The sequence below is a fragment of the Cheilinus undulatus genome, linkage group 10 (assembly GCF_018320785.1).
Source record: "Cheilinus undulatus linkage group 10, ASM1832078v1, whole genome shotgun sequence".
In the NCBI taxonomy this organism is placed as follows: domain Eukaryota; kingdom Metazoa; phylum Chordata; class Actinopteri; order Labriformes; family Labridae; genus Cheilinus; species Cheilinus undulatus.
This window is the reverse complement of record NC_054874.1, coordinates 43,916,261-43,935,376: the sequence shown is the minus strand read 5'-3', so window position 1 is coordinate 43,935,376 and position 19,116 is coordinate 43,916,261. Positions and strand designations below refer to the sequence as shown.

Genomic DNA, 19,116 nt, shown 5'->3' with positions numbered 1-19,116 from the left:
GCTACTTCTGTTGACAACTTAAACCAGTTTGTGGATCTTTTTAAGCATTTTTGCCACTTTTTGCCCACTTTTGCCTGTGTTTGACCATTTTTTTGCCCAATTTTGTTTTTTTTATCACTTTTAACCCATTTTACCACCTTTTAACATCATTTAATTCTTTAAGGCCACTTGTAACACATTTTTGCCACTATTTTGAAATCTTGAAGAAGTTTTTGTCACTTTCAACCCATTTTTGCCATCTCCATGATCCTCCAGTTGTCTGGGCCCCAGAAAGCTGTTCCCTTTATCTCTTCTTATTGGCCACCTTGACTGTAACATTACTTTAAAAGTCTAGTTTGTATTGATATGAATATGGTATGCCTTGAGATTTTGGCTTAACCTGAGGTGTGCCTTGGTCAAAAAAAGTTTGAAAACCACTTACTTAAATCACCTTTCTTCTCCATTTTGATGCTCAGTCTGAACTTCAGATCATTTTGACTTTGTCAGCATGTCTAAATGCATTAGTTGCTGCTATGTGATTGGCTGATTCTCTTTCAGGTACACTGATGGATTTCTGACCACAAGTTGTGCTGCAGAGCCATGCTAGATGAGTGGTTTCCTTATTCTGCTGACATCCTCCACACTGAATTCTTTTTTTTTTCTTATACAAAGATACTTTATAGAGAATAATCAACTGTTTAGACTTTATTTTCCTACTTTAGAGTAATTTGAGTTTGATTTAAACTCAGCTTTCTTCGTCATTTTTGATGTTTACATCCCCATCTCCACACCTCCTTCCCTCCTCTCTACCTTGAGGTCCAAGGTCATGATTGCAACCGGCTAATCCCAGATTAGCCTCCCAGCAGGGAGTGGGTTCAATCTCCTTTGATGTCTAGTCGAGTCAAGTCGAGTTGAGCCAAAAACCTTCACCAGGATGCTGCCGGCAGTGCTCAAAATCAAATTACAGTAGAGGACCAACCACCTCAGTGTGTGGTGTGTATATTCTTTAGTGTGAAGCTCCAGCACCGACAGTGTAAGTGGGATTACGGTGGATTTTACCCAGCAGCCTCCGTAAAATGAACTGTGGTCAGACTGTGGTCAAGACCTCTGAGAAGCTACTGAGAGGCTTCAGTAAATGTTCTCACACTCAAACTTCAATGCAAGCACACAATAGCTCTTATGTAACTTTGTTTAAACATCCTAGGGTGAGAAAAAGCTCATGGAACACATGAAAACACGAGTTTAAGGTTTAAAATACCTACTAGATAAAAATCAGTGATCTGATGCTGTGAGGGAGAGAGAGGATCCAAAAGTGCATGGTTGTTTTAAAAATTCAGAACCCAGCTCAAGGCCAAATATAAAAACCACATGGATCACCGTATCAAACTGAAGCTCAGAGAAAGGCTGCAGATGCCATTCAGAGTGAGAGATGTTTTTTACTGTTAACATTATTCCCCTTCAGCAGAGATTTTTAACGGTCTGACTTTTATAATCCTTCAGAAAATCTTACACCACAATCCAAAAGTTTTAGTTTTGGATTTATGTACATGGTGATGGTAGTAACAGACACCAGAACTGCAAAGGATCAGATGTAACATTTAGGTGCTTATCATTCATTAAAATTCTTGCATTTAACTCTATAAGTTAACATATTCTACACATTTTCAGTCCTGCAGACCTGATTTCTGTCAAACGTTTCAGTTGTACACGTTTGCACTATTCAGTAGACTGTGTTTCCAAATTCTTGTGTATTTTCAACATCTGGATTAACTTTTATTTTGGGAATTTGCAGACTTAGAGCCTGTGTCCACAGCTGGCATTAGCACTAGCTGTTGCTAACTGTGAAAGTGTACTTCTGCTGTCCCACTGCTGTCTGAAACATTGTTTAAAAATAGCTCTGTGTACTTTGTTTATCCTATTTTTCAATTAAATTAACCCTGGAAAATGTTAAAAAGAAAAATGCAACAAGAAAGGGTTTGTCCCTTCTGTCAAATGACACCCTAATTGTATTAATATGCCTGTTTTTCATAATCTATTATGTCCTGATGAAGATCCATGTGAGTCTAAACACCAAAGACATCTCTATTCAATAAAGGATTCTTATATCACATCAGAGTGCCTTAGGTTTTCAGTTTTGACTGACATTTTTACAATGGACTTTGTTTGCTTATAACCTGGACAGTCTTTCTTCCTTCTACAATGTAAAAGACTTGTGTCCTGAAATGAGCAGCAGCTGTTATTGGTTTCTCTGCCTCCATTATCATAAGTCTCATTCCTTTTTGATTTTGATTGGACAGAGAGGAAGAAGTGACATGATCACCATGATGCTGTTCCAAAAGTTGAACTGTTTTTAACTGAGAGCTCTGCAAGTGTGGCAACAAAAAAGCTAACACTGAATCCCAATTTCAGCATTTCGCCCGTGCACCATTGTATGCAGAGATATGCTACAGGTTTATATTTGGCGCTGGCTGCTGCAAACTGCGTCAATTCATATTGAGCAAACAGCTGGAAAGACGTGAAAACTACCCAGAAAACTTTTAAATACTACTCAATGCACAAACTCCCAATTGTAAATCGTATATATCAACATTATGTCTCATCCTGCAGCACAAGAAAAAGGTCACAATGGCACCATTTACAAGGAAAAGTTATCTTTCAAGGTGAAAAACTACTGGATTTTACGATTTTATGTTTTCTGGTATTTTCTTTTAGAAAATAAAAATGTTGGATATGTGAATTTAGACACAGTATAAGCCAGTGTAAATAAAGCACCAAACAAAGTTTAATGGCCAAATTAACCAATATTGTTTCTATAAAAAAAATAGAAAAGCACTCAGAGAGTGCAGACCTCTGCCATTGTGAGTATTCTTGCTACAATTTGCTGTCTTTCTCTCCGTTATGCTCCGACTCGCCTCCTCAACTGGGCGTGTCTTTCAAACTCTATAAACTCCAAAATGTTGAATAAGTTACTCATGTCTGCCATCTCCTGGTGTAAAGTGGTAACAATTCCTGGATCCAGATGGTGATCCGGATCAGTCCCAAAATCTAATCAGTTCTCCCTTATGCCATTTCTGACATTTCCTGAAAATTTCCTGAAAATCCGTCCATGTCATTTTGAGTTATGTTGCTAACAAATGAACAAACAAAAACAAACAAACAAACCTACCCAATCACATAACCTTATTCGCGGAGGTAACAACTTAAATATAAAATATCAGAGTCTTAGCTGCAAAAAGTATACAGTCTAGGCAAGCACTGTCTTGTTTCTGATGTTAAGGGTTTGAGACTCAGGTGGACAGGATGTTTTTGGGCTCCACTCTGGTTCTCTGGGAGGGATGTAGTCCTTAGAAAGCGGTTTAGGTGTTGCCAGCATCTCAACACGAGCGCTCACTGTGGCTTTCCTGGCTGCCTTAGAAACCTGGTTTTAGAGAAATAGTTCACATTAAAGGAGATTTCTATCAGCAAACTTTGATAAAAAGATTTTTTGTAAGATGTTACAATCATAGCTGCAGTTTGAGAGAGGTATTTTTGTCATGAATACGGTCGATTTCTTTGTCATACAGTGTTTACTCTATCATGATAAAGATAATGACAGACTGCAAAAAGAAAACAGCTGTAAGCAGCAGATAAACTGAGTGCATATTATGCCACTGTCTATATTTCTACAATTAAAAGAACTATTCATCATGTTTAATCAGACTTTTTCAAACAGTTGTAAAATATTTAAAGCAGCTGAATCAAGTCTACATTTAACCAGGCTTTGTTAGTATGTCTAGATGTTTCATATAGGACAGTTTTATTCTAATTTAAACACAGTCTTTTATTAGTAGGTGCTCTTACCATCCAGATTGATTCCTCAGGGCGTCCGAGCTTGCTGCTGATCTTGCTCTCCTTCAGTCTGGGCAGTGAAAGCTGAGTGAGTCTCTTAGAGATTTCAGCTGTTTTAGAAGCAAATGAAACTGTGGATTCAACGCTCTGTGGAACAAGTACAGAGAAAAAGTAGACTTTGACGAAACAGCAGCCAAATCTTTTCATACATTAACTGAGGTGTATGGGGGGCACTGCATGTCATGTGTACGTGTGTTTGAATGGCAAAAAAGATTTTGTGAAGGCAGAGAGGATGGCCAAGACGATGAACAATCGGGGCGCCCATGTATGTCAAAATCTTCTGAAAAAAATCAACACATGTAACAGATCATTTTAAATGATCCATAACTCAGCATAAGATTGATAGCAGAAACGGTCTGCATTGATACAGGGACAGTTTGGTAAATTTTGCATGAAAATTTAAACATGACAAACGTGTGCCAAAGATGTCCCAAAATTTCTGAATAAAAGGAACATCGCAAGAATATTTCTGGAGACATTTTGGAACAAACTGCAGGAAATGCACTTTTTTATTTTAAGTTGCTTAAAATAAGCAACTTAAAATAAAGCTCTTTTTCTGAGACCTTAGCAAAAACACATGCACTTCAACCAGTAGCCAGCAGTACACAGAAGATGTCACTTACTGGAAACTTATAGCAGTTGTGTGTAAATACCTTACCTTTAATATAGAGCACTGTATGACTATGAACCATGTGGTTTTATCCTCATTAATACAGTCTATTTAATAGCTATACATCGTATGTCGTTTAAAATGTGGTATTGAAATTAACAGCTGTACAGCTGTACTTTATACAAATTGACACTTTCTGATATAACTTCAGGAATCTGCCTCTGGTATTGCAAGAACTCAGACAGCTGACAGATAAGTACAATATTAATGCAGCTGACATTTCCAGTTTGCCTGTGGGGGTTTCTGTGTACTGACGGGCTGTGGGATCTCACCTCACGGTTGCCTTGGAAGTGTGGGTGGTTCAGTTTGGGGTTTGAGAGCTGCAGCAGTCGCAGTGTGATCGCAGCATTTTTCTCTCTGGGCTCAACGTGCCAAATAGGACAGTTATTCTCACAGCAAGGAGTGTGAGGAGGCCTGAGGGAACAATACAAACACCTTACACCTTTTAGTAAACTGATGTAAAACAATTGAGACGTAAAGTGGATACTTGCACTTCTACAGCTGCAAGTGCCATTATTCACTGTTAGGAGGGTAATTTTATCCTCACATCTTTTAAAATCTTGGAGAATATGAGTAAACGCAGTATCTCAGTCTAGCAATCATTTTATTGAGGAAGCCTCTTGTATTCCCAAAGGGCATATGTCTTATTTTAGAGCAAAAATATTTGATTTTAATCTGCCTCTCTTCTCCAGCTGCCGGATGCTCTGTCTGGTTTATTTATTTTCTTATTTTTTTCTGTGTCGTGTTTTTTAAGATGAGAGGATTAAGACTTGACTGTTGGTGATTATTACTGTCTGTTCAGGGAATTAAAAAAGCAATCAGTGTAATGTGTGGTATTTTGATCACAAACAAATATTATTTTACATATTGACTTTAGTAAGCTCAGTAAGAATCTGTCTTCTTGCCCTATAGCATGTCCTGATGCTGTACTCAGGATTTATAAAAAGACTTCCGCGGCTGTCTGCGTGCATCCCAGGGGTCCTGAACTGTGGACAATAAGCTCTATTGTCTCTGCTGCTCGCTCTCCCACAGTCTGACACTGAAATAACAGATGTCCAAATGCTGGCTTCCTCACGCAGTGTCAAGACGTTAGTGTTGGACTGAAGCCTCTGCTCTGCTATCTCAGATTTAGCTCGATCAAATTTTAGATTCAGCTGTGATTTTGTTCTAGACTTGGGTTTGTACACCAACACCCCCTTTGGGACAATAAAAGATGTGAACATCTGAGTCACAAATCTGCCAAAAGCAGTGACATAGAGACCCACTGGAGAGCTGGAATAATCTCTAAAACAGATGTTTGTAAAAAAAAGGTCACAATGCTGGGGTGCTTACTGTACATATAGTCTAATATTTAGCCAAAATTAAAGCAGAGAAGATTCATACATTTAGATTTTCTCCAAACAGTGCTGCTGTCAGTACAGGAAATGTAAGATAAATCCAAAGACAGGAACTTAAAAACCAGTAAAGCTACAAATCATTTACTGTTCATTTTACTCAGTTAAGAATAATGTAAAGCTGCCTCTGATAGAAGGATTTGCTTTTAATGAAATGGCTTTCATTTAAGAGAGATTACAGTGCATAAATCATTCAGTATGATTATTTTATTTAAATCCAGTGACAATAAAGAAGAAAAGTATCCCTTGTCCTTATTTTATTTTTAAGTTTATTTTATACTTTTGTATTCAGAGGTTGTATCCTTAGAAATTTGGTTTCAAATCAAATTAAAAGTAAATTTTAAACAGAGTAAGTGTACTTTTGCTTGAGTACAATAATATTATACTTTTTCCACCTCTGCTGACCACACAGCAGCACACAGTGAGTATGAATGAACAATATTATCGTTATCATCAGCTGAAAAGTGAATTATCCGTATTGTCAGAAATGAAATTTCTGACTATATTTACAGCTAATATTTTGGGTTTACGACTGCACGGTGGCACAGGGGTTAGCGCTGTTGCCTCTCAGCAAGAAGGTTCCTGGTTTGCTTCCTGGGCCCTTCTGTGTGGAGTTTGCATGTTCTCCCTGTGCACACGTGTGCTCTCTCTAGAGATGTGATGTTCATACACGATCCAAATCTTTTGAACGGCTTTTTAACAAGAACAACGGGAACCGATTCAGAGTTGTGAACCGTTCATTTTTTTATTCTTTCTCAGATGCACACACAAGCTTCTCCTTTTTTACTCCACGGAGTGAGAAAATTATACACCCAAGGACAGTTCAGGAGTCCTCTGCAGGGTTTGACTTTCTACAAGGCAGCTATATGCACTCCAACAGGTCACCAGTCTACTGCAGTGTAAATACTAGTAGGACTAGTAGGCTGTATGTACATTATTCTTTCATTTGCTATAGTTTTATCTATTTTTCTAATACTTGAAACATTGTTTTTTTTAAGTATTGAGTTTTTCTATCAGAATATTCTTGTGTGAAATGTTTTCTCTAAAATTTGCATTATCACTCAGGCGTACTACATATATGCATGCAATACTTATACTGCAGTACAGAACTACACAGTATGTGGTATCTATTTTTTTCTCTTGTTTACAAAATTTCATAAAGACGTTTTAAGTGATTTCACCAACAATAGAATATATATTTGTGAGAAGTCTATATTTGAATGATTCTGACCCAAATTTTCCCCTAGCATTCCTTCCAGTGATTATTTCCCATATAAAATGAGTTACCCCCTGGCTAGCTTCTTAGATAATAACATATAAAATGAGCCAGTTTTTTGAATGGCTCTTTGAAAGGAATGGATGCACAAGATCCAGCTCCCTTCAAAGAGCCATAAATCCCATCCCTAGTTCTCTCCGGGTACTCCGGCTTCCTCCCACCACCTAAGACATGCTTGTTAGGTTAATCGGTGGCTCTAAATTGGCCGCAGGGGTGAGTGTGAACGTGCCTGCTTGTCTGTCTCTAATATATGTCAGCCCTGTGACTGACTGGTGACCAGTCTAGGGTGTACCCAGCCTCTTGCCCAATGACAGCTGGGATAGGCTCCAGCCTCGCCGCAACCCCCAACGGGATAAGCGGTATAGAATGGATGGATGAATTTTGGTTATAAAAATCTTACTATATCAGCTGTAAATAATGGCCATATGAACAAATACATTTGGCATTAGGCTGAACTAAAAGGCCTACATCAGCTTAAGTCTTTTTCTTTATTTATCTTCATTGATTAAACTTTAAAGTTACTTGTGAAAAATGTGTAATTTGTTGTTGAGAAGTCAGTACCATAGCCCTTACACATTTAACGATACTACTATGTGACATCTATGAACTTTCATGCCCATGAATCTTTGAGTACAAGCAGAGAGACTGTTTCATTTCTATTCATCCTTTCATTCATTGATAATCATTCATTCACGTGTCTCTGTTTTCCTGCTCTGGTATGGGTGTCACCTCACTTACTCCCTTGTTGTCTCAACCATTCTTGGTGCAATCATCCCGCTGCTGTCATATTCAAAAATCTGTTCTCTTCTCCTCCACAGTCAGTCTGTCAATTGAGAGACCATATAAAGGCTCAGGAAACCTTTACAGGTGTTTGGAGTTAATTAGCTGATTAGGGTGTGACACCATGACTTTCCAATATTGAACTTTTTCACAATATTCTAATTTTCTGAGACACTGAATTTTGGGTTTTCCTTATCTATAAGCCATAATCATCAACGATTCAAGAAACAAAGGCTTGAAATATTTCACTCTATGTGTAATTAGTCTATATATATATATATATATATATATATATATGGGTTTCACTTTCTGAAAAAAGTGATGATAAATATTGAACTTTTTCATGATATTCTAATTTTTTGAGCTGTACTTGCAGATGCCTTTAGATTAGAACATCCTACTTACTCTACTACTTACAGATAGTTTGTTTTTGGTACAATAGTCATATCTCTGCTTTGTATATTGCTTGTCTATCTAAGTCAAATTTATTTGTGATAAAATGGTGATTTTTTTATTTACTTTTTTTATGGAATTTAAATCAGTGTATTTGGCCCAGGCATATTACTGAGATGATAAAAGTGATCATTTTCTTATAAACGACTAATTTACAGCACAATTTTGTGCTACCTTACTCAATCTTTACACTTTTTGTTCCTATTTCTCAATCAATTAGCATTTTTGGACTTATTTCTTTATTTAGTACTATGTCCATTTCACTGATATTCTTTTATTTTTATTTATAAGAGTAACTGTACTGTAAGGACTAAATTTCCCCCCAGAGAAAAACGAACTGTTTCTGATTTTCAGTGTGATTCTTACTTCCCTTCTAAGTTGCTACTTTAATGGTGTCCAAGTCTCTAAAAACATCAGAACAGTCATTTGACCTGCCAGTGTTTGGTTCAGCAGCACTTGTCTTCACTTCTCTCTTTGTGTTTAATGACTAATGAGGCTTTACCGTGCTTCCTGGGTCCTACAGCTTCTGGTTTTGGGTGTTGACAAGCGCACAATGTGCTCGTACTGGGATAGCCTGGAGGAAGGACGCTGGGTCCTCCTGAAGATGCTTGCCTCCCCCTCCTCCTCCTCCTCCTCCTTCCTGCAGTAAAATGGAAGCCATTAACATCCATTATATGTTGTGTTGTGTGTCCTGGACAAAAGAAAGTCTTGAAGGAAGGAAGAAGGAGGAGGAGAGGGGAGTGCAGAACAATAGATTATGTGTCAGTTTGTGGATGAGGGTAGATTTACAAGTGGAATATCATCTGTAGCCACAAACACATTTAAATTTTTGAACCCAGTTAGTCAAACCAGCGGGATAACCACTGCCTGTTTTCAATAAGTGGACTTAAAATCAAGGTTTTCAAAGAGAAGTACACATAAAATGGTCTCAGTCTTTTAATTTCCAATGGTAATATTAGGAGCAGACTTTATTTCTGCACTTCAAAAAAGTTTTCATAAAGTATTTATAATCTCATCACAAGTTTTCTTCAGTACCTTAAAATGTTCATTTTATAAATCATTGTTCTATATGCTCTTAAATCAGCCATATTTGTAGTTTAAGTTATTTATTTACTTTGTAAATCATTCCTGAGGAACTGAAGCTGTAAAAGATTAAGCTGGTGATATTTTACATTTAGGATATGCACTTCATATCATTGGACTGTTTTCTAGGGCTCGTACAAAATAAGTTTAAATGGTAACTAAAGCCCAGAATTTCAACTGGAGTACATCTTCCCTAACCTTTCAAAGCTGATGGATTCGCATGTTTCCTTGTTTCTCACTGGCGAATCCATCTTGCAAAGCTCCCGTCTGAACCGTTTGGGCCCAGCTAGAAAATGAAAGGACCAATCAGCAACGAGGGGCAGTACTCTCAGGCGCGGTGGGGTCGTGACGTAAGCAGGTAGCAACAAGAGGCCGGTGCAATTATAGCGGAAGAGATTAGCGTGGATGCTGCTAAAGCGCCAGTTATATCAGAACTTGATGACATTTCTTTGTTTTCATTTCAAAAATGACAGAAGTCGTGTACTGACATGTCTCTAGTCGCCATGGTTGCATTTTGCAGTTCTTTATGGAGTTTAATCCTTTGGTAGGGGCGCAGGCACACCTCGGTAGCGGCTACGTCATGTGTTTTGTTGCTCTGATTGGCCCGTAAAGATGTGACAGACAGCATGTTCATCCAATCACACCCTGAGTTTTTTCAAATCCTCTGCCCTTTCCCAAACGCTTAGTATTAAAGGTTTTGCGTGTGTTTCACACATCCATCTGGTGTGTCAGGTTACATCTTCCCTGGGAGTTCAAAAAAATGCCTTTTGATCATCAACACTTACATTTTTTTTGTAAGATTTATTTTTAGGGTTTGCCATACATATTTTGTTTTTAGGTGCTTTATTTTAAAAAAGGAGGACAGTGAATGGAGTTGAAAACAGGGATGAGAGAGTGGGACATGACATGCTGGAAAGGAGCCACAGGCCGAAATAGAACCCACACTGCTGGTGTGTGGGGGTGCAACCTAACCTCAAGGCCATCTGCACCCTGTTTGTAATGACTTTTTTAAACAATTACACTAAAATAACACAATTGAACCAAGGGGGAACCAATATTGGTTTTTCAGGGCTGATTATAATACCAATTATTAGTAGTGCATGTGGCTGATAACCAGTATTTGAAACCCACATGCATTTGTTATGATTAAACGTACTTGATGTTGCAAAAATAAACTGCATGTTAAAAATCAGGGGGAATAAACAGTACAGAGCAGCACAGTAGTGACAGGAAACAGGAAATGATTTGATGTACTCCCTGTGTCAGTGCCACCCCGGCCTCAGTGTTGATTGGCTGGTTGTTATGTTATGTAACTTCAGAAGGTGTGAGAGGGTCATCAGGTGAGACTGCAGAGTGAAAACAAAACCAGAGGGGAAGACTCACCTTGCAGTGGAGCCAGGTGGCACACCTATGAATTAATTGCATTTTTCCAATTAAAGGTAAAATAAAATGCTGATACCAGCATTTACCATTTACCTTGCCAAAAAAGTAGATTCTGTTAATAAATGAAAGCAGCAGCTGTCTTATCCTACATCTATTACCCTGTTTACATGTATAACATCTTTATGATTCTTTTAGGTAAAGATATTCATGTAAGCACGATACATTTTCTTTCTTTTCTGCTGAATTTCAACAAGTAGATTTGGTGTTTGTATGCTGCTGGAGATGCTACAACTTAAGTTTCATTGTGAACCCCGTGTTATTGAGACAAGAAGAAATGAATGAGCTTGGTTCCTTGATATTTGATTTTGTGTCAAGAAATTAGTCCCTTGGTAGCAGACAGCCTATCAGGTAATCAGATTACAAATTAACAAAGTGGACTAGACTCTTAGACGGCAGAGAGAAGTGATAAGACGTGGAGCAGACGTCTAATTACTGGGCCAGAGAAAGCATTTCTACAATCTTAATTTAGTATTCAACTAATCAATGAATCAGTTTAATACTGAATGTATTAATCGAATTCTACAATCGACTCCTCTATATTGTGAATCAAATGCTTTAAAGCTAACCAGCAGGTGATTACTGTCATTATTTGTTACAGTAAATTAACATTATTTGCTCTGAGAGCCTCACTTCCTGCATGGGCTTGTGATTGAGTTACACAGTGTATTACTGTGCTTTAATCTGACAGCCCAGGCAGAGGAACAACAAACAATATGGAAATAAAAGACGGTAGAGCTCATTGCAACTACAGTCATGGCCTCTTCTCCACTAATTGAGCCTGGCAGCTCTCTGGGGTGGTCACCTCTGATCAGGATACAGCTGGCAACAGTCCTGAACATTACTTTACAGCCTGCATTTCCTGAATCAACTCTATGCTAGAGAGCGTAAAGTCATTACCCTCAAAGCATTGCAAACATTTTCGGAAATATGTGGACGCAGCAAAACATAAAAAGCCTGTGTAGAGTCCTCTCGAGAATGAGCACAAACAACAACGCTCCCTCTCATGTCTTTTTCATTGAGTCATCAATAATGTTCGGGGTGCAGTTACCTCCGGTGGTCCTCCCTTGCTGAGAAGTCTCTTTTGTGCCTGGCGAGGTATTGGATTCTTGCACTTGGAACGGCTCCGAGCGCTGCAGAGGAGACGGGCCGTATTGGCTCCTGGTTGCCCCAGCACAGCTTCTCACTGATTCATGAAAAGTGGAAAAGTTTCAAGTAATAAACTGCAATGGTGAAAATGTCAAATAAGAAGCAACATAGATACTAGTGCTAGGCAATTCAATTATGATTTTAACTCCCAACAACCATGGAAACAGAGATAATTAAGACTAAACCATCAGTGTTTCACATGCTGTATTGTGCTCATTTTGTCTAGACGTTTTGGCATGTGTGGTAAATGGAGCGCACCTCCCTTCTCTTAGAGTGGTGGTTTCAGCTGGCGGGTAGAGACCCAAAAGTGGGCTGCAGAGCAGTTTTCAGTGGGTCCCAAATGTAATCTTGGAAAGCAGATCGGTTGGCCAGATTCCATATCTGTCATCAGGCAGATCCACCTTGCAAAGCTTCAAGCTGAAAGCCAGCTGGTTTCCAAGAGAATGACCCAACCAATCAGCATCATACAAGGAAAAAGTGGCGGTGGCTACAGGCGGGTCTAGGCAAAGTGACTGAAAACTATAGTAGTAGTTTTACCATAGCTGAACAACATTTATGTTGGAGCTATTCAATTTTTCTAGTGTAGTCACATAATACACATTAGTTAGTTATTTCTTTGTTATTATTTTGTTTGGGGCTTATACTTAAAAAGTTTGATATTTCTGGTGTTATTATTCAGAGTATATAAGAATCTATTATGCTTTAATTTTGATAGAATCAGCAGGTAAGATAGAATGGGTAGGCACTGAGGAAGGTCAAAGGTTTTTTTTTATTAGGAAGGCAGGATGCAAAACGCACACACAAAAATGCCCATTTGTTTTTAAAAGTTTCTTGAATAACAGATAAGAAACTGTCTTTTTGCTTGGACATTGATATCTTTTTTTTGATCCTGTGAAAGGCCTGACAAGCTTTCAGCAGACACCAAAGTACCAAAGTGGTGAGCTTACAGGACCTCCAAATCTTTACAGTTGGGTGTTGAATTTTCCCCTTTCACAAAGCCAAAAAGCTGAGAGGAGAGATGTTGGATATGAATAAAACAGTGTGGAAGCCTGAGACCACAAGAACAGCGCTAGGAATGAGCGATAATACGGTAATACCATATACCGGGGTATTCAAAAATAGCCACGGTATTGCTACTGTCATTTAGATGTTGCCAGGAGCACCACTGCCAGTGTGTGAAGATGCTTGAACATTATTAATGAAATCCTGCTTATGATTTCACTTCAATTTGGCAAATGATGGAGGCGCTCAGGGCTGTACCGGCGTATTTAAACTCATGCGCAGTGCCAATGGCTCCCTTGCCAGAAAACTTTCTGTTAATGATGTGGGGGCCAATTTGGCAAACTAAGAAGGCGCGCATACATACTGGTGCATAGAGAGTTGTGTGCCATGGCCTGGCACAAGCGCTGGCACAGCGCTGCATGGCATTGCAGTACAGTCTTCTGTAAAGGCAAACTGTTAGACGTCCAATGCTGGCTGTACTGTGATCCAAGACATCTTGAGTTCAAAAGTACTTTAATCCTTCTTTCTGAGTGTAGATCAGTGATGAATTATATTATATTAGTGATTATGAATTACGAAGTTCAATGATAATCACACGCGCTGCATCCTGCTTTTTTATGTTAAATAGATAAAGTTAATCGTTACTTATTTGTTATTTTAGGTACTGAAGTAGTCCCTAATGCTTCCTATAAAGTGAACTCCCGGCAAGACGGAGCTCGGTAAAATTTGGGGAGGTTATGACGGTATTAAAAAATGGATACCACCAAATCTTAACAGCGGTGGTGATTTAGTTAGCAAATGGCTAAAGTTAACATGCGTACATTAAAAGTTAACTCAACATTAGCTTAAATGTAATCATATCTTAAGTTACTCTGTTGTACAAGAGCAATGTTATTTCACTATGTTTGTCCCGATGGGTCACATATTTCTGAAAGCTGATATTTTGAGCCTATAGATCTGCTGTAAATATCTACATACATCTGCTGTAAATATAGGCAGTATGCAATAATAAGTTCAGTCCAGTTCATAAGAGTTTTTGGGAGAGTTTTGTGCAGAACCAACAGAACCCATGTCAGGGTTTTTTCCTTATTCCTTAAACTTTAAAGCTTATTCTCAGGGCTGAAGTTTGTCTTAAATTCATATAGAACCTTAAAGGGTGTTTGAAGGACTCGAGTTTTAGGTGTGAACTACATTTATGTATCAGTATTGGGAAAAATGAATGTGGAAATGTCAGCATATCAGATATCAAAAAAATTTCTTACTTTATCTTGCTGTAATAACATGCATGTTTTCTTTAGATCTTGACTTATTTATCTTGTTGGCTTGGTGCAACAAAGCACGTATTTCCGTACTAATATGTTAGATCTCAAGATCTCCTGAAAACAAACAAAATTTATGTTAACACTAGTGGCACAGTCAAAGAACATGCATGCATGCATGTCCTCCCAGGGCCCAGGGTAGTATTTTATTTTTAAAGCATAATTTTAGTTGTTTTCTTTGAAATGTTTTGTTCTATCTCAGGGCCAAACTTCATCATACTTGATTAAAAAAAATCTCAGTGGCTAAAAATGTTCAAAACTTTGGGTTGAAGTTTCTCATTAACCAGGCTGTGGTGGGTTGTGGGGCTAGACCAGTTGAGAACCACTGATTTAAAGCATATTGTGTATTCTGCCCCTATTACAAAAACCGCTATTTCTTTAAATCAAGACAGGAGCAGGGGGAGCATGCATTCTGTGGTTGGTTTGAAAAGCCAGAGAGCTGAAGATAAAGACCAAGGCAGTCACTGGTTAACAAAAAAGTAGTAAAATGACCTCAGCCATGTGGAACCACTCTGGTTTTGAGGAGTCAGGCCTGGGTTGTCACCCCACAAGGCAAAACAAAACATTTCTAAAACATTTGAAATTCAAACAGAGAAATTCAAATACAGAAAATTAGCAGTGCTTGTTAGTAATGATGATCTCCATATCAATCAAAATAATTGTGATTATGACCAAGCAGCCTTGCCAGAAAGTTTTATTCAGGGAAATACCAAATAAAAGACTGGTTTGAATCTAATATGGCCATTGTTTATTTTTCCTTTGTCTTGCCCTTTTGCTGACACGTTCAAAGCATGCCAGACATCTGTCTCAAATCATGGCGTTTAGAGAAATTGCATTTCAGTAAGGGAACACTGACCACAGGCTCCTGAATTCCTGGAGCACATTTCACACTACATCAATGAATAAACGTGCAATTTCATATGACGCAACAGCTGGAACAGAACTGTGATATTTCTTGTGGTATCGTGTTTGTCTGAAAGAATCCGATTTTAATCAAGAGTATATACTTAGATTGGCTCGGCTTCTCACCAAGGAGTCGTTGCCAAAACAGTTTTTGAGGTTTTGTGCTGTGCCAGCTCCAGGATCCTGCCATAAAAACACAGATCAGCATTAAATAAGAGTATTGCAGACACTCTGGACCCCAGAGGGACATGCAATCATTCAGTGGGTTTCCTGTTTCTGTTGAGGATTTTCTTCTCTTCTGGCAGAGTCTTAACTTCCTAAAACTGGCCTTATTTCAGTGAAAAAGTTGGCTTCAAACTCAAAACCTCACAGTGACCACTAATCAAACTCAAAGACATGGCTGTCGGAATTAATCTGTGAGTCATACGATTTCATGACAGAGGGTTTTCATTTTGCAGGCCTGACTGGAAGAGAGAAGTTTGAATTTTGGCTAAGGCTTTACACTTTGATAGCCCAAGGATTTATGTGGACTTGTGCACAAAAATAAATAAAGCTTACTTTTCACTGTAAAAATTCCAGCCATTTACAGGCAGTACTTAAGCAAATATAGAATTATTGCTGGTATAACTTTATGAGGAAATAAGCTGACACAAGGATGAATTAAGTGTTAAATGCTAAATAAATTCACAACTTTTTTATAAAAAATGTTTTCTTTATGAAAACTGCACAACCCGATTACAGCTGTAACATGTTGTCAAGCATTTGTGAATTCTTTTAAGTTGTTGAAAACTATAAGAAATATCTACATAAAGACCAAGACTAAGAGATGGTGCTTAAGTTGTACTTTAAATAACAAAAGCGCACACGAGACTACCATAAAAAAGTCTTTCATATTTGGCATGCTGTTGTAGCAAACTTTAATATGCTATATACATTATTATGAATTTTGTCGATGCTATTTGAACTAATGGATTATATAACGATCTATTCTATATTATTCCTTATGCTAAATATAACCCTACCCTTACTTTGAGGCATTTAATTTAATGGATTATTTTTTTAACCTTTTGATTAGTGGCACCAAACCGGCTAATTTCTACTGTAACAGAAATTTTTAAGGTAGTACTTTCAACTGCTAACCATTTTCAAAGCCATTTTAACATATCATTTTCAACTACATACTATTAAATTTATTCATTCAGTTCATCATTTGCTTTGGGGAGCAATTAATTTCATTAGCTATTTCAACCGTTTCTTTAGCGGAGGATTAATTCTTTGGAAACTATTTCAACTGTTACAAAATGACTGGGGGGGAAATATTTTAACAGTTCATTCTTTTCACTAAAAATGTCAGTGGTTTATTTAGTTTTGACTAACCATTTCAACGGTTTATCCATAGATTTAGCTGACTATTTTAATAGCTAATCTCTACTTTGGTATGCCATTACAATGGCTCTTCCATATTTACATACTATTAGAACGGTTAATTTGTCTATTTCAAATTCCTGACTTTTACTCAGAAGAATTAAAGAATTGGACAAACCCTGTGTGACGTCAGCCGTCTACTTATGACAGGCGGACTCAAGTAGCTCTTGAAGCCAATCTTGAAGGCTTCTATATTGAAATTGCGGTCTCAACCGAACTTTGGATCAACCTAATGGCCTGCCCACTAAGCGCGACTTCCAGTCAGCTAGCTGGCTAGCATTCTGGTTGACGAAAACGTAGCCTCTGCCTGTCGAGCTATCTGTCAATCAAATGAGATGCCCCAATCAACGTGAAGTGAGGTTTATCCTAGATATAATCCAAACAATCGTGGTACAAAAAATTCACCACCTATACAGTGAGAGCACATGAAGACACTAGCTAATGAGACACATTTGATATTTTGAACCAGGCTGTAAACCAGCTTATTTCTAGTGTAAAAACCGGCTGTTTAACAGGTGTCCAGACAGAACTTCTGGTGTTCCTGCAGCCAGCCTCAAGTGGACACTCGCTGTATTGCAATTTTTTGCACTCCCACATTGGCTTCATTTTTCATGACCGGAGGTTGCCGCTTGCTTTAACTACACCTTGTCAACCGACTTTTAATAATTAAGTTATTATTGTACCCATTATTTTGATGGTTGACTAATTTGGTTAACCATTTTAAAAGTTGTATTTAATTAGCATTAGCAAGGCCTAGTATTTAACAGCTAATTCAGATTTTCATTCAATGGCAAAATTTAAACTTTTGCAAACTACTTCAGCTGTTAATAAACCGTCCATAACTCTAATAATTTGTTGATTTGGACGGATGTTTAAATGCTTAATCCACTACTTTGACTCTTATCTTTCTGCTACATCAGAAATAGCATTCACTGATTTAACGTTATTCAAGTTCTTAAGCTAACAGTTGACCATTACTTATGCTAACAATTTAAATGGTAATGTCATTACTTTAGATAATGATTAAAATCATTGTAAAATCATTGTAAAATCATTGCTTTCACTGCTATAATGATTGATGCATATTTTTTTCACCAGATGTTACAAGTGTTAATGGAAATGTAGATCAATAAATAACTGTATGGACACAGTATTAATAGTAGGCTAAATGTAAAAGGTAGCCATTATCCTTACACCACTGAAAGTTTTTTATATTGATTTTTGATGACTGTGGTGGTTGCTGGTCATGTAAGAAATGTGTAAAAATGTTATCATACATCACCTTTTTGATGGACCAAATCTGGACTGAATCCCTGCAACAATCAACAACACATTAAACAAAAATGACATAATGACCGTACTGAGTAATATTAGGGCTGTGCATAATAACTATTAAATGTACCTTTTCTTCCAGACACCATCTCTTCTTGCGTCAGCAGCAGGTAAGATGTGTCAGCCTGCTACCTGTTGTCACACTAATCTGCTGCCTGTTGCTGTGGAGCGAGCTTCCCCTAGCAACCAACTGCACACCTGAGGACTCCTTGAAACAGGAGTCTTTACACCCAGCTCTTCTGTTCTATTGTCTTAAGACCTCCAAGGCGGGATGCTGAAAGGAAAGTGATACCTTGAGGTCAGTGGAAAAGGTGGCTTCTGTAGTTTCTCTGGAGAGCAGCTGTGTGTTTGGATCCACATCCAGGTGTATATAGGTAGTTTGAAGGGCGGATCACAAAGTAAATGTCAGGGATTAGGGTTATAAATACAGTGATAAAGCGTATCCTGATGGGCAAAGAAAATCAGTCCTTAAAATGAATAAAAAACAAGGAGCATGTATAAAATTAGCACAAACTGTTTATTCAAAGTATTTATTTAAAAGCATTTTCAAGATGATATCAAATTACGAAAACAACCTGTAAGGTAAACATGGGTACGTGCTTTTTAAAAGTTCCCAATCCTCAAAAATGGTAGAGGTTTTCTTTCAAATGATGTTTAGTTCCCAAAATTAACAGTGAATTCTAACATACCTCCAGAATAAAGCATGAAGCAACTAGCTGTGTGCTGACTTCTCATTAAAAAACAAAACCAAAGGCCCGATCAAAAGACATCAAGAAAAAATGGCTTTAAGTTCCTTGTTCGGATAAATTAATTTCCCTTTTCAAAGACAGAGACAAAACACTTACCAAAGCATGTAACATGATCACAATTTTCAAAGCTGAGAACTGAAGTAACAGCGCTACAGTTAAAACTAGAAAAGCACTCGGAGAGCGCAGACCTCTGCCATTAGCCCTATCTTCCAATAGTAAACAATCCTTTAAAAAAAATTCCTGGATCCAGACGGTGATCCAGATCACTCCCAAA

The 19,116-nt window shown here is 37.9% G+C and overlaps 1 protein-coding gene across 1 annotated transcript; it reads right to left on the bottom strand.

Moving 5' to 3' along the window:
* Positions 1 to 3,184: 3,184 nt before the first annotated feature.
* On the bottom strand, positions 3,185 to 10,028 carry LOC121516153. The gene is made up of 5 exons (XM_041797252.1): positions 10,012 to 10,028; positions 8,943 to 9,080; positions 4,810 to 4,951; positions 3,820 to 3,954; positions 3,185 to 3,397 (listed from the first exon to the last, which is right to left on the bottom strand). The coding sequence occupies exons 1-5, from the start codon at positions 10,026 to 10,028 to the stop codon at positions 3,224 to 3,226; spliced, it is 606 nt and encodes a 201-aa protein (XP_041653186.1). The 3' UTR covers positions 3,185 to 3,223.
* Positions 10,029 to 19,116: the final 9,088 nt, after the last annotated feature.

Bases quoted from the DNA above. Each gene is read 5' to 3' on its own strand.
- LOC121516153 (XM_041797252.1), bottom strand. The intron at 3,955-4,809 runs GTGAGATCCCAC...CTTGTTCCACAG, and splicing joins ACTTCCAAGGCAACCGTGAG to AGCGTTGAATCCACAGTTTC. The intron at 3,398-3,819 runs GTAAGAGCACCT...CTCTAAAACCAG, and splicing joins CTGAGGAATCAATCTGGATG to GTTTCTAAGGCAGCCAGGAA.